At 41.7% G+C, this 14,479-nt stretch overlaps 1 protein-coding gene across 1 annotated transcript in view; it reads right to left on the bottom strand.

Moving 5' to 3' along the window:
• Positions 1-1,609: 1,609 nt before the first annotated feature.
• Positions 1,610-14,479, bottom strand: part of DRC11 (dynein regulatory complex subunit 11) — a 106,934-nt gene continuing 94,064 nt past the window's right edge. Inside the window, exons 17-20 of the mRNA XM_086465993.1 lie at positions 14,328-14,414; positions 9,691-9,868; positions 6,148-6,386; positions 1,610-1,714 (exon numbers count right to left, since the gene is read on the bottom strand). Coding sequence (XP_086322119.1) covers positions 1,610-1,714; positions 6,148-6,386; positions 9,691-9,868; positions 14,328-14,414 — 609 coding nt within the window. The remainder of the gene's footprint in view (positions 1,715-6,147; positions 6,387-9,690; positions 9,869-14,327; positions 14,415-14,479) is intronic.

Below are 14,479 nucleotides of genomic sequence, written 5' to 3'. Positions count from 1 at the left end.
GGTTGGCCTGGTCCGTGCTGGAGGACACCTGAGCAGCTTCCTACAGCACTGCAGTCCTCCTTGTACCTCTCAGCCTGCCTATAGTAAAGGTATAGAGAGGTCCTTCCACTCCCTGGGGATGGTGTTTCCAGTTAAATAGGTATTGAGTTATCTGTTGACATAGGTTTGCTGCAGTTAGAGGTGAAAGCAGGTATTCATGGCTCTTATTTGTAGAAGACCCTGGTGAATGAGATCTTGTACTTGACATGAAGGCGGTGCTGCCTCCACCAGTGTCATACAGGATGTCCCAAAGCTTTAGGGTGTTCTAACCACTGTGTATAAATACCTTGCCTCCAAATTGCTGATTTGTGAGCAAATAAGATTGCCTATCAAGCAAAAACACTATCAAATGCTATTATTGACTACTTGGTGCACTGTGTTTCTGAGAACCTTTAGCTCCCTGCACTTGCTATTTGTGATACTTGAATATTAGGCCTAATGCACCCTATGGAGTAGGAGACACCACATCAAAGCACAAGACCAGGAAATCTCTGCCTCCAAGGTCCTTCTGTGCAGAAGACAATCCTGCCACGGAGCTTGATGTTTTGCTGCTCAAGCACATAGAAAGAGCCACTGTGATCCCACAGGCTACATCTGTACATGGCTTCATGCATGGGGTCTGAATGTGACGGACAGACTTTCACCAGCAGGCCACGTAGAGCTTGCGTGACTGGGTTTAGCAGAAGTTGAAGCAGGTTTAGGTGGTTTGAGTTTAACACAGCATGAAACAACCTTTCAGAAAGCTCAACAGGCCTGTTCCAGATTGCCCTTACAGCTGCTGTTCTGCTACATACGTTTTTTTTTTTAAGCAACAGATATCTAGCTATTTGTGAAAACAGGGTGATCTGGTATTGTTTTCTACTGCAAAACAGATTCTCAGGACATCCACCAAAATGAACATCACCTGATGTCTTCGCCTTTGCTTTTGTTCTGTTTATTGCTATTTTCTGCTTATCCATATTTCTGCATATCCACGTATATGAATTTGTCCATGATGAGGCATCAAAAGGTGAAACAGTGCCAGTCCTCATGCAGCTATGTAAATATTCAGCTTGTGTTAGACTGCATTAAGTGTCTTATAACCCATCCCAATTAAAAAGCAGTCTTTATAGCTGTAATAGTTTTACTGAGAACTGTAACACATTAGACCTACAGATATATAAAGCAGTTAGTTTTATAAAGCATATAGGATATTAAAGTAATGAAAGACATTAATGTGACATCAATTTTTAAGGAGAGTTACTTGCTGAAATAAATGAGTATAGCCTAAAAGTTGATGGCATGTTACAGTCCTGAGTAATGAACCCTTCTGCCCCCTAAAATCTCTTAGAATAAGTAATGCTTGAGCAAGTCAGTGAACATTAACTCTTCATCCTCAGAGAACTACATGTCACATTGTCTCTTCCGATTTTTTTAAAAACTTTTAAAAATCCATCCAGAAAGGAATTCTCTTTCTTGGAATACCTATGACTTGGGGTGCGTTATTCTGACAAGTCTGCTTTCCTAATGTCTTCCCCTTTTCAGTGAAGTAACGCTATGATGGGTATTGTAGGATGCAAAATTCTTGAAGTTAGTTTTTCCCTTTTCCTTTATTTGTTTTCCCTTTTTCTGCTTTCTCACTCTCTTCCAGTGCTCTGATTCGTGCTTTACCCAGCGGTGTCCTGGCGTACCAACCCTGGAGAATCAAAAAGCATGTGGAAACTGTATTAAAACTTAAAAAAACCCCAATAAACCCACTTAAACTTTTTACTAGTATAATGGAGCATTCTTTAAAAACAAAAAACAAAAAACAAAAAAAAAACCAAAACAAAACCAACCCAAAACTCTTAAAATCCTTGATGGCTTGTGGAGAAGCAGAAATGAAATCCTCAGATCTCTCGAGAACATTATTACAACAAGAAGTATAGCAACTGCTTGCTCGAACTGTGCCTTATTAGCAGGAATACTTAGCTGGGCCATTTGTGTTGCTATAGTTATGGAAATGTTAGAACTTCTATGATCAACTCTATTTCTGAGGTATATAGCTCTTGTCAAAACTCCCTCTGGTCTGAAACTTGGCAATAGACAAAGCACGTGCTTCTCATGGCCCTGCAAATCAGTCCAGACAGTTTTTATTTCAATGAGAGAGCTTAAGAAGCAAAACAAACCCCAAACATTAAAAACCTGTTTATTGCTTTCAGATGCCTGTTCACAGTCCTGTGACTTGTAAATGATTTTGCTATAGTTGCTCTGCAAACTTGCCAAGCTCCTGGACTGTCGTGTCAACAAGGCAGTTCTAGGCCCTTTGAAAATAAAGTGAAGCAGAAGGTAACGCTGTAAAGTCAGTAGTGTGTAGGAATTAGTCTTTTCCTGTGGGCATGTACAGGAACCTTTATCAACAAAGCCCTACATACACCAGAGATTTAAAATGCCACTAGGCGTTGACATGATTGATAAAATGCCTTCCTCCTTGACCATACTCATCCAGTGCTGCCCCAGCAATGAATGTCTTTCCTCTGACCACAGACCACTACTGAATGCCACAACTGTGCCTCCTCTGCCCTTCACTTGGGCCCTTGTCTTCAACTTTCCTATCAGTGTGGCACCCTGTAAAGTCCGCCTTTTCCGTAGGATCCATCCAAAATGCTGCCTCCAGTTTGAACCTGGTAAGTCTACCCCTAGGAATTTGCCTTGTCTGGTGTCCCAGTATGTGTTACAGAGAGGCAGCAGCACGAGAAACAGCTGGGAAAAGAGGTATTGGAAGTGTAGAGGGAGGAAAACCCCTTGATGCTCCTCTCCCAGCCCCAGAGGGTCCTTCTTGGTCTCATGCTTCTTAAAGGCTCCCTCTGGGTCCCAGAAAGGGGCTGACAACAGGCACCCTGTTTGGATCTCTTGTCTTGCAGATTAAATACTGTCAGCAGGTAAATGACGTCTGGCAGCTGTCAAATGTCCAGCTAGCTGCTGAGCACTAGTTGCCTGAATTAGCTGAGAACCCCTCCTTTAAGAACCCTGACTCCACTGATTAAAACACCATGCAACCTCTCGTGCAACCACATCTAGATGGAATCATGGGAGGTGTTTCTGAGGAACTCCTGGGCTCTCAGTGTGGTGGCCTGGGCAATTGAATTTTGCTGTCCTAAAGATGGTCTTGGGCCAAACTATTCCTGTGTCAGGGAGAAGAGACACAGCTGGGACACGATGGGACAGGGAGAGGTCTGGAGATGGCTGTTTCTGGTCCTTCACACAAGTGGGATAAGTAAGATAAGGTGGTGGTTGTGACTATTGGCTCAAGGAGGAAATGACTTCCCCAGCAGCGGCTAGCATCAAGCAATGTCTCTGGCCTTCTCTGCGTGATTGGCCGTGAGGTCTTAGAAACTCTATTTTCCCCACAGGTTTGTTTGTCCTGGGTATAATGTTCTCCAGACCTTAAGTGGCAGATGGGAAGCATAACAAAACCCTGCCAACAGCTTGCTGGCAGTTTGGAAAGGTGGAAAGTGCTGTTTGGTGGGTGCAGACTGGGGAGGACATCTCGCTGCCCACTCTGAGTTGCTGATAAAGGACTCCACTCTTCCTGCCACAGGCAGCAGAGTGACTCGTGATGTCTTCATTTGTTCTCTTCTCGTTTCTTTGTGCATATATTTCAATGCACAAAATTAACCTGCCTGTTGGCATGTGGTAATGGCTGCTTTTTGACTCTTTAGCTAGTGGAACTGCTATGTGGGATTAATAAAGCCAGCTCCTCAGATATGGTTAAAATAAAAGTAGATTTATCACTATTCAGATGCATTAGCATCTGAACTGGGGATGTAAGTTACTGACAGTGACTGACTGATCAAACTCAAAATGTTTCCTTGTTGGAAGAATGATGTCCACAGCCTTTGGTATGGGTTTTCTTGCGTATTACGAGTATTTTGTACCAGTCACTGCCAGGCAGAACTAGCGTGCTAGTTGGACTGCCCTTTGCTCCTCTAGGACTGCAGTTAGTTCTGCATAAGGATTTGTATCAATCACCCTAGTGCAATAATTTACAATTTCAAAAACGCGGATCTATAATTGGGGTAGAAATTTGAGTAAATTGAACAAAAGAATCACATTATCACAAATTTTGCATTATTTATATTCCTTTTTGAACACTGGCAGAATATAAATGTCAAACAGGGAGATTCATGTTTCCAGTGAACAGAAATCAAAGATTCATCACAGCATTAATCTTCACTTTGAATATTGTATTTTAGCTGCCCCACTTCAAAAAGGACAAAGCAAAGCAACTGAAAAGGTCCAGCAATGGCAACGATTAGAGGCTCAGGAAGAGGGCCTTCTGTGCGAGAAGAGATGGAGATACTGAAGTTAATTAATGCATGAGGCCATTTTGACAATCCTCTTCCCCTGTGCCATATTACAGGTGCTGGGGCAAGGTTCCATGACATTTAAGGGAAACAAATTTAAAACATAAAAGGAAATACTTTCTTAAGGGCTGTAATTAATGCAAGGAAATGATTGCCATGGGATGCTGAGGACAGTATCATTTTAGCCGTGTTCAGAATGAAGTGCTGCCTGCATACTTTGTGCTGTACAAAACAGGCACATTTATAGTAAGTGGAATATTTTAAAGTTAAACTCTCACTAAATACTAGCTCTCACGTTTCTGGGTACAAATAGATTACTACTTGGAGCTGGGAATGATCAGGGCTTTTTTCTTTGCTGCAGCACTGAACCATTAGCCTTTCCCTGAGGAAAGATATTGGTTTAGATAGGAAGCATGAGGAAAAAAAGTGACTTGCCAAATATCACAAATGCTGCCTATGTTGAGTGAGCCAAACGGCTCTAAATGGAAACTGGAAAGTATTCAACAGGGCTGGGAGAAATATGCACTATCATTAGGTTAGCAGTGGAAGAAGACTTGGACAAAGTTGTCAGAAACCATGTCCTGTTTATTGTGCAAGGTGCTGTGGGGATGCAAAATCAGAGGAGATTTGAAGAGCAGAACAAAAAGGAAACTTTCCATCCAGGAGAACTGGATGGTTTATAAGTGGGTCTGGGTAGAAGCTGGGGGCGCGTATGGGACTGAGAAAGCTCTTTTGGGGTCTCTTGGCTTCAGTACAGAAGTCCTATCCCATTTGGAGCCCCTGGTGTGGGCTGCCTGCAGCTCCTTGGTACACAGAAGGGCTTTCCGGTTCAGCAGCCAAGGCTTTTACTAGCGTTTAGTAGGCTTGAAGTGCCTTAGTCAAGCATTGTGCCATTTTTCTGGGGTGTCAATGCTGCTAAGCTGTAGCACTGCACTCAACTAGCTAGCCCAAGTCCAGTTCAACTGTCCCTAAGCTACACTGCAGTCACTACCATAAATAAATTGTAGACCTGTACTTAAGCCTGATAAACTGTTCCCATCAACAGGAAAACCAAAAGCAGAATTAACCACTACATAAAGATAATCCTAGTCTAGAAAAAGAAAGAGTAATTATTGCTGAGCTACATGTGGGAAAAAATAGTTGCTTGCAGGGTGATCCATGTATATTTGAGGTACATGTAATGCACCTCAAATGCACTAGGTTTTGCCTTCAGGATTTTATAGCCCTAAGGTTTGAGGCAGAAATTAATTTTTTCAAACCCTGAAATGAAAACTCTAAGAAAATTGTTTGAAATAATTTAAAATAAGGACTTGGAACTCGATCCCTATGTGGAAAGCCCTGTGGGTCCATGTTTTTTGCCTTCTCAAGATGATATACCCAGGCTTGCTGAACATGCCAGCTCTGAAAGAAAAAGGACCAATGCACTATACTAATGGCACCTGCACAATTTATCCATGCGTGTGAAGGCTACTCTGTTCAACATGAGCTGGGTGCAGCCAGTCGGTTCAGCAAGGCAGTATGCCAGGTGTGTTGCCCGTGCAGAGTTGCTGCCTGTAATAATAACCGTTTGCCTGGTATGTCCAGCTGTCCAGCAGCCTCGGCTGCCAAACATCCCAAAATGGGGGAGCTGGGTGTTTGGTGCCATTGAGCCATATGTCATCATTCAAATAGTGATGTGCCAACCCATCAGCAGAATTAGTAGGTCTCTAGATCAAATATGCCTGGACAAGGACATGGCAGGGGCCAATGAAAGATAGCCAGTTAACATGGCTCTTAATGTCACCTTAAATGATTCCTCCTCCTCTTTGTACACTGGGTCCTGTCTGGCCAGAGAAGTCATGAACTCTGCAGTCCTCAGTGGCTTCCTGGTCATCTGCAGCAGGCGTAGCTCACTCAGGACAGCTTGCACTGCCTGGACAATGTGTCCTGGGGTGAAACCATCAGACATCTTTGCTAGGCAGCTTATGTTCAGCAAGTTGGTGATTGCTCCACCATTCTGCAGGATGATGTGTTTCCATAAGACTGTTCATCAGGACCAGGAAAAAGAGAGAATGCCGAAGACATGCATTAAGGAAAGCAGGAGAAACATTTTTGCATTTTGAAGCTGAAGCAGGAAAATAAGGAATATCGGTCAGGAAAGCAAAGACTCAAATTTTTCTTGTTTGCTGTTTCTTTCATCTGCAGATTTGCAGCATAGCGGCCTTTAGGCACATCTGTCCTTAAACTATTAGTGATCATTTGCTAGTTACCAGTTGGTATTTTCAGAAAGTCTTTAAGGGCACATAATGTGAGGTGGATATGCATGTAAAAACGGAAGGAACTACTTAAACATGCCTGTGTGTATACACAGGCAGAGAATCTGTCCAGAATGTTCCCATTTGAGTGTGTAGCATTAAGTACATGTGTAGCATTAAGTACGTATTAACAGCCTGTTTTTATTTCTGTGACCCTGATCACAGGTTACTCCTGATGAACTGAAGGCTGCTATGGGGACTCAATGTCTGGTTTGGAAGCCAAAGGCTTCCAGCTATGCAGGCACGTGTTGCAAAGGCCAGGTGTAAATTTCTGTGATTGGCATTTTGCTTGTTATTTAAATAGTGAACCTGTTTGTATCTTTTAGCTGTGAACCTCTGTGACATGAAGATTTTCTTAGTGTTTGTGAAGTGCCTGAGAATTTGCTTCCAAAAATAAATGAACAGGAGTAGCAACATCTTTTGTTTTATCCTATGTAAAGTAATAATCTGTCTCAGAGAAACTCAGTAAAACTTTCATGCCATCTCACCATGCTTTCATGTAAAGCCTTATATGAAAACATTTGGGAAAAAAAGATATTTATGCATAGAAATTAAAAAGGTTCCTGAATGAGACAGACAATTTGTGATTTGAGTATCATGTGTCTAAATGCCCCTATGTAGTATGAAAATGTTGGACATGGGTGGAAAGTTAACAGTACTGGATGTTGGGGCAGCCACATAATGGAGAAAACCTGCCTTATTCTTCCTTCGATTGCAATGTCAACACTATGGCCTTGTGCCCATAACTATTGACAACTTCGTACTGTATTTTTCACTCAGGCAAATTGTGATCTTCCACTTGAATTATATCTATGCTTAATAATTATTGGCTGAATCACTAATTCATAAAACAGGAATTGATGCACACAAGTGAGCACCACATCTGTGCAGCCATATATTGTGTGCCTCAGCTTCTGTTGCAGGTAGGATCATGCGTATGCAAGGTGCTGACTTGCTGGGTGATTAATAGCAAGAAACCAGTATAGGATTGTGAATCTTCCAGTTTAATGATTTCCATTGCATGTTTACTGTTTCCATTGCGCGTAGATTGGAACGGTCTGGTTTGTAACAAAAGGGAGGGTTGTAGCAGATGGGTTCCTGCACACTGTGGCTATGAATATTTGCTATGTCACAGATTTTCTATCCAAACAAGTTTCTTTAGTTCTCCAATTGTGTGTCACCCACTGAAAATCATCAAGATTGGAAGGTGAGTGCTCTGTACCGTGAAGGTCATATTTCCATGGAACTTGAGGGAAGGCTGGAGCTAAAGAACAAGCTGGACTCTGTCTTAAATGGGACAATATCAAAGAAGTAAAGCTACAAGTTTAATCTCCTTTAAAATGTCAAGAGTTAACTTTTTGGGGCATCCTTAAGTTTGCAGTTGAAATCTCTTTAGCTGGTCCTCTTTTTGACTCCAAATCAGTGGTGAGAATCCCAGAATGGGACAGTTCAATCCCCAGAAGTGAACACAGCTAAATTCAACTGCTATCACCTTCTTTCTCTGGGTCTTATTCATGTCCCTTATCTGTCAGCAATTTATCAGAGCTGTAACATAATATGAAACACATGTTAGCTTGCTTAGAGACTTTTTCCTATCCACACTATGAAAATTATTGAACGTGGGAGAGATTTACAATGTGCTAGGCAGTCAAAACCTGTCTTGAGCTCGCCCAGACGTGCATCATCTCAGTACCCTGGCTGCCTCTGTGAAAGGAGGTATGAAACTGGACTTCATAATACAGTTGCACGAGTTTTGTAATAAGGTGACCATGTGGAGCAATATTGTAGTCAAGGTACAATTGTGTAGTGAGGTCCCTGACCTGAATGTGGTTTCCTCCACTACTCTGTTCTTCTGGGATGTGATCTGTCAGAGATCAGTGGCATGAAGGGAGTCTGTTTTCCTTGATGTGGTGATCAATAGGGATATTCATGCTAGGAGCTGCTGGTAGGGGAAGCACACCATTGAGAGGCCAAACTCGAAGTGTTTGGTGCCATTCTGAATAGCCCAAGCGCTTTTTTCCATATTATCTTTAGACTGAACCTAAACAGCCCTTCTGCTCATAAATTGCCACATCCAGACTCCTGACTACCCAGAAAAGTGTATTAAACCACATGATATCTGTGACTAAACCACAAGAAAAAAACATTCTCTTTCTGGGAATAAAAGCCCTTCTACCAGCCACTTCTGAAAGGCGCTGACAAACTACCGTTTTTCTCATAGGAACTGATTCATGTTACGAAGCTTAATTTGGAGCATTTCCTCCTAGTCAATGTCGAGCTATTGCAGACTTCAAGGTGCTTCAAATCTGAAAACAAACTCGCATTCCTGGAAGTTTGTCTTTTGCTAGCCACATAAATTGGTTTAATAAAAGACACTATTTTCCGTACAAGCTTTGGGTCTCAGCATATGGGGTACTTAATGAATTTGTCAGACGTTGGGAGGACCTGTCTATCACTGTAAACATTTTGATAGACTAGACATGCAAAATCTTGGACAGTTTCTCTAGTGATCTGTATGTATAAAAATGGAATTTGATAGTGACAAAACTCAGTCCTCCAGACATGGTTTTGTTTACGGAGAGGCCCTGAAGTGTATTGTTTAGAGTATGGAAACCGCATAGGAATAACAGAAATTCAGGATCCTTGTGTAAATAAATACATAAAAATAAAATAATAAAATTAAAAGCTTAAAATAGAAAATACGTACTGAAATAGGATCTTATCCTTCATACAGGGTAAAACCAGCTTGGGCTGAACTCGGTGCACACTGAACAACTCATGGAAAAATGTTAATCACTGCCAAACAGTATTTTAAACTCTCCTCCCAACTTTCACTTCCATTATTTGTTCTTTGGGGTAGCCTGTATCAGTATTACCTAGATTTTCAGGCATTGAGATGTACCTGGGGTATGAATTGAGTTTAAAGTCAGTTCTGAGGATGACCAGGCAATAAGCATAGATTTTAAACATTGGGATAACTGGAAATCAGTCAGTAATCAGACAGTAATCACCAGGATGACTGGAATACTTGCCAAATCTTGAAGCGTAGTCAGGCCTAGGAATCAGAATGATTTTTTGGTAAACTTTGCAGAAAGGCTTAAGATTAGCATCGAAGGGACGGTTGGTGGTTCCCACTAGCAGCACTCTGTCCTGTGCTTTCAGAGCCTTAAGGAATTTGGGGAGAATCTTTTCCAGTCGTTTTGGGTTCATCTTCAGCACATACATGTAAATACAAGGAGGAAAGAGCCATTACCAATGTGGACAGTTTAGAGCTAATGTGGTGAAGTTGTAGACATCCTATATACAACAGGATTTTGTGCTTTTTTAGTAGTCTAGCTGCATTTAGTATAAGCAAACTAGATGCTCAACCTAAGTAGAAAGCCTCTGTCTTCTGAAAATCAGGTAAATACTTGATTGCTGCTTATGTATTTGTAGGTTTGTACTAGCGCCTTTCACTATTGAATTTGCTGGTCCTGTTCTGAAAAGCAGGAAGGAAACAACAAATTGAAAGGAGGAAATACTGATTTCCAGTTCAAGGAGAAATATTGCTTAGACTTGTGCACCTGATGAACCTTAACAGATCAAAAATTGCCAGAGTATGTAACCGCATGTGGAATACTCCGAAACATTCCCAACTATTGGAGGTTATGGTTGTCTAACTCCTACCCATGGTTTAAATACGAAAAATAGACTCCTTAATTTTTGCTGTAATTTCTAGCTTGCTGAGGCTCTAATGCAAGCTCTTTGAACTCAGGATTAATTTCTTTGCAATAATTTACTATTTGACTTCATACAAATACTTAGTCATCTGTTCTATAAATAATAGTTATCAAGCAAAACCTGTTATTGGACAGTTATGTTGGAAAATGTTCAAGTGAATATTGGTTGGAGAAGCTTAATCAAACTGCTGTGGTGCCACTCCACTGTTAATTAAGCTGTGAGTGAATAACTGGTTAGGATAGTGTATCAGAGAAGCCTAATGACTGGGAAGCCTCTTTTTCAGAAATGATTGAGACTTAACATCCAAGTCACCAACGCTCGCTTGAAAACTTTGCTCTCTAGACCCCCTTGTGATTTTTTTTTTTTTTTTTAACTGTATAGTAGGCAGCTCCCTGAGGAACTTAGGCTTCAGTTTCAGAAATTTCAGATCAGCCTTCCTTAAAGTCAATAAGGAAGAAACTGTCCTGCAAACCTTCTCAGCCAAAAGGCAATAATAAACACCTCTGAATCTACATTGCATGTACAATCTTTATGATCCCATTTTTCTGTTGTCTGCAGTAGCAGGCAGCTGACAAAGGAGCCGAAGCTCTGTTCTTTGGAGTGAAAAATACAGAGTAGGGGAAACTGGGAAATTGGTAAGAAATCCCAGAAGTCTTGGGGTAGAGTCACACAGTTATTTTCTAGCTAAAGTTATCTTAATTACAATACACCTGTTTTCTCATTCTTTTTTATTCTCATGGTCATACTATGCATTGTCCTAAGTTTGCCAATTGTTTAATCATGATAATGAATTGAGCATGTCTTAGCACTGGGGCTTAGGTCCCACTCTGGAGCGTGGACATGTTACTTGCCAGGATGATACCTCCGGATCATGTTTTTGCTCTTGGATGAACTATTCCTGTAGCCATTGCTCAATGCCAGCTGATACCTTTTCATCTCCTCCTTTGCCGTGCCTATGCACCCAGTGCTCCCAGGAGAGCTGAATGCCTACACTCACTCCTAAAGAATGTGCCTTGTAACCACAGCAGGTCTGCCCTGGTGCAAAGGTCAAGTCTTGGCTTTTCTCTTGCTCAGAGGATGCTGCTCTGCCCACACCCAAACAGCATATTCACTGTTCTGAGTGCATGACTTCAGATCACAAGCTCTTATCCAAATTTTCGCTTGTTGGTAACTTGGTAATGAACTTGGCTTCTCTGATTATTAAACAAGCTGCTGTTACATATCCACCTTGGATGTTTTAGTTAACCTTGCCACCTTTGCTCTGGCAGGGAGATCTGGTCACAACAATGACTGAAACGTGGATTAATTTTGTTTTTAACACATTTTATGCTGCTGAAATTGCTCTGTTGCTACTCATAGGCTTCAAGATTTCCTTCTCCTCCTGTGTATTGGAATGTACAATGGTCTCGTATTTTGAGACATCAATACTGCTAGAAAAGTGAGAATTATCAAATTATTTTAGGTTTGGAGGTGGAGTGTAGAGAGTTCCCATCTCACTGAAATGACTGATAGAAGATAATAGTTACTTCAGGTGAGACAGGGTTTTTTGTTTTGTTTTGTTTTTTTTTCTTCTCTTCTCTGGGCTTGCAGTGTATCTTCTGCTGGAAAGACTGACTCTATCAGGAGATGCAGAGAATTTTTAAAACAATTGTCTGACTCCTATTTCGCCTTTTAGTCATGAAAATAAGTCCCAATTTATCCCCTGCATTTAGAACATCAATTTTTGGGTGACAAATCATACCGATGGATTCCCACTGATCTAGAGTTGGTAACAACAAGTGTTCATTGCTCAGCTTGTAGGAATCTTAATTTAAAAATTTTAAATGATTGAACCAATATCAGAGATCAAGCTAAACACTCTACTCATGTTAAGCCTACTAAGCCAGACTGGCATTTATGCGTCAGCAGCTCCTGTCATGCTTGGGAAACCAATGTGCATCCATAGTGCACACATTTCAGGGATATGTCCTGAAAGCTAATAATATCTCCTCCACTTTGAAAGAAATGTGTCAGCACCAAGAAAGGCTGTTGAAGAGGCAAGATATGATTTCAGCCACCATGTGGACCTGAGCTGCAGAAAAGTGGGGTGAATTGTGAAGGTGATCCCTATCTGTTTAACTGAGTGGCTGAACTACTTGCACATCATCCTTGGTAATTGGGTTACCATAATGTATTTGATATTTGACTGCTTTGCATCCTCTAGGGAGGGAGAAGAGGAGGCTGAAGGGTGACCTCAGTAATGTTTATAAATACATAAAGGGTGAGTGTCAGGAGGATGGAGCCAGGCTCTTCTCAGTGACGGTCAATGACAGGACAAGGGGCAACGGGTGCAAGCTGGAGCATAGGAGGTTCCACATTAACATAAGGAAAAACTTTTTCACTGGGAGAGTGACAGAGCACTGGAACAGGCTGCCCAGAGAGGTTGTGGGGTCTCCTTCTCTGAAGACATTCAAAACTTGCCTGGACGTGTTCCTGTGTGATCTACTCTAGGTGGATCTGCTCTGGCAGCAGGGTTGGACTAGATGATCTTTCGAGGTCCCTTCCAACCCCTAACGTTCTGTGATTCTGTGACTGGAGAAACCCACTAGAAAAGTAGTCTATCTGAAGAATTTAAGGCTTCTTTTTACCAGGTGCTCAGTCATGGTGCCAGAAATGTCATTCGGGAATGAGTAAAGTGACTTCTAATCACTTCAACCTCTTCTGAGGGCTGAACTTAGCTCATCTCCAAAACCCACCTCTCTTGAAGTGCTCATAAGGAAGGCCCCCCAGACTGTCAGTTACCACTGCCTGCCCCTCCTGTTTCATGCTCTCTGGCTCCAAATATGGGTTATGATGTGAACTATGTGGGACATGAGTGATTTCAAGCCTGGAGCCATCCACTCCCACCAAGAACATAGGACCTTTTGTCAAGTATCTGCAGGTCTACGGATGCGATAGCAGAGATAGAGGTGACACCCCTGACTCTGAGGTGGGCATGGGGAGAAATTTTTCCTTATTGGTGGCTATCAAAGCAGACAAAGATCATGAGTACTGTAGGAAATCTTTGGCCCCTAGTCTTAATTTTAATCCTCATCTGCACTCCCTGTCAAGGTCTGAGCCCAAGAGAAAGGTTCCCTTTCGGTGTGGGAACCACTAGAGGGCATCAAACACTGCACAGCCGTCAGCTCATCCAGCCCTCACAGAAGTTAACAGAATCATCTGAGGTGATGGTTCATTGGTCTTCCAAAAAACAGGCTTGTGTTCATCCCACAGCCTAAATGCACGGGACCCACCTTAAGGAAAAAGTTTTAATTTTTCATGTGGAGCTTTAAAAGTAAAATATTTCGCAAGCAGTGTGAATCTAATCAGGATTTCAGGCGAATTGCTCTCTGCTGCGGTCGCCGAGTTGCTGTGCCTATTGGGCAGTGTTTTAACTTTCTTTCTAGTGGGGAAGCTACACAAGAGAGGAAGGAATGGAAGCAATGGCAACAGGGCTCCTGAGAGCCCAAAGAAAATAATCTGTAAACATAACTATTTAACATAGGCTCTCTGTTTACACAGTGGAAATTTATCCTTGTTACTTTATTGTTCACTTCAGCTCCATCCAATTTCTCAAATTAATAGAGCTGAACAACTTAAGCTCATCTGAAGTTTTAGTTTCTTGCCTCATATTTTGAAATTCTCCATTATCTCTTCTATTTTTCAGTGTGCTCATGAGCAGTGACTGGACTATTTTTAAATGAAGCAACTATAGGTGTGTAGGAGAGAAATGTGACCTCTTGGGGGCTCTTAAGAAGTCACAAGACTCTCTTAAAAGAAAAAAATGTTAGTGAGATGAGGTATTATCAAGAAAGTTTTGGCAGGTCTGGTCATCCTGGTATGTGCTAAGCTAAGAAATACAGTAGTTCCTTTGTGTCAGTTGTAATGCAACAGGAGAAATTATCTGCACCGAGATAAAGAAAAAACTCACCTCTTCTTCAGCATTTGGCACTGCTTTAGAAAATATTTTTTCTGTGTCTCCAATCCATACAACTGAAGGCTGCAGTTGCTTAGCCACCTAAGAGAAAATGGGGGAGAGAAAGGAAGTAGTTGATTAAAATGGCTACAATTTCATACCTGAGT

This window comes from Leptosomus discolor, chromosome 5 (assembly GCF_034619465.1).
Source record: "Leptosomus discolor isolate bLepDis1 chromosome 5, bLepDis1.hap2, whole genome shotgun sequence".
In the NCBI taxonomy this organism is placed as follows: domain Eukaryota; kingdom Metazoa; phylum Chordata; class Aves; order Leptosomiformes; family Leptosomidae; genus Leptosomus; species Leptosomus discolor.
The sequence above is the reverse complement of the archived record's forward strand: the minus strand, read 5'-3'. Positions and strand labels throughout refer to the sequence as shown.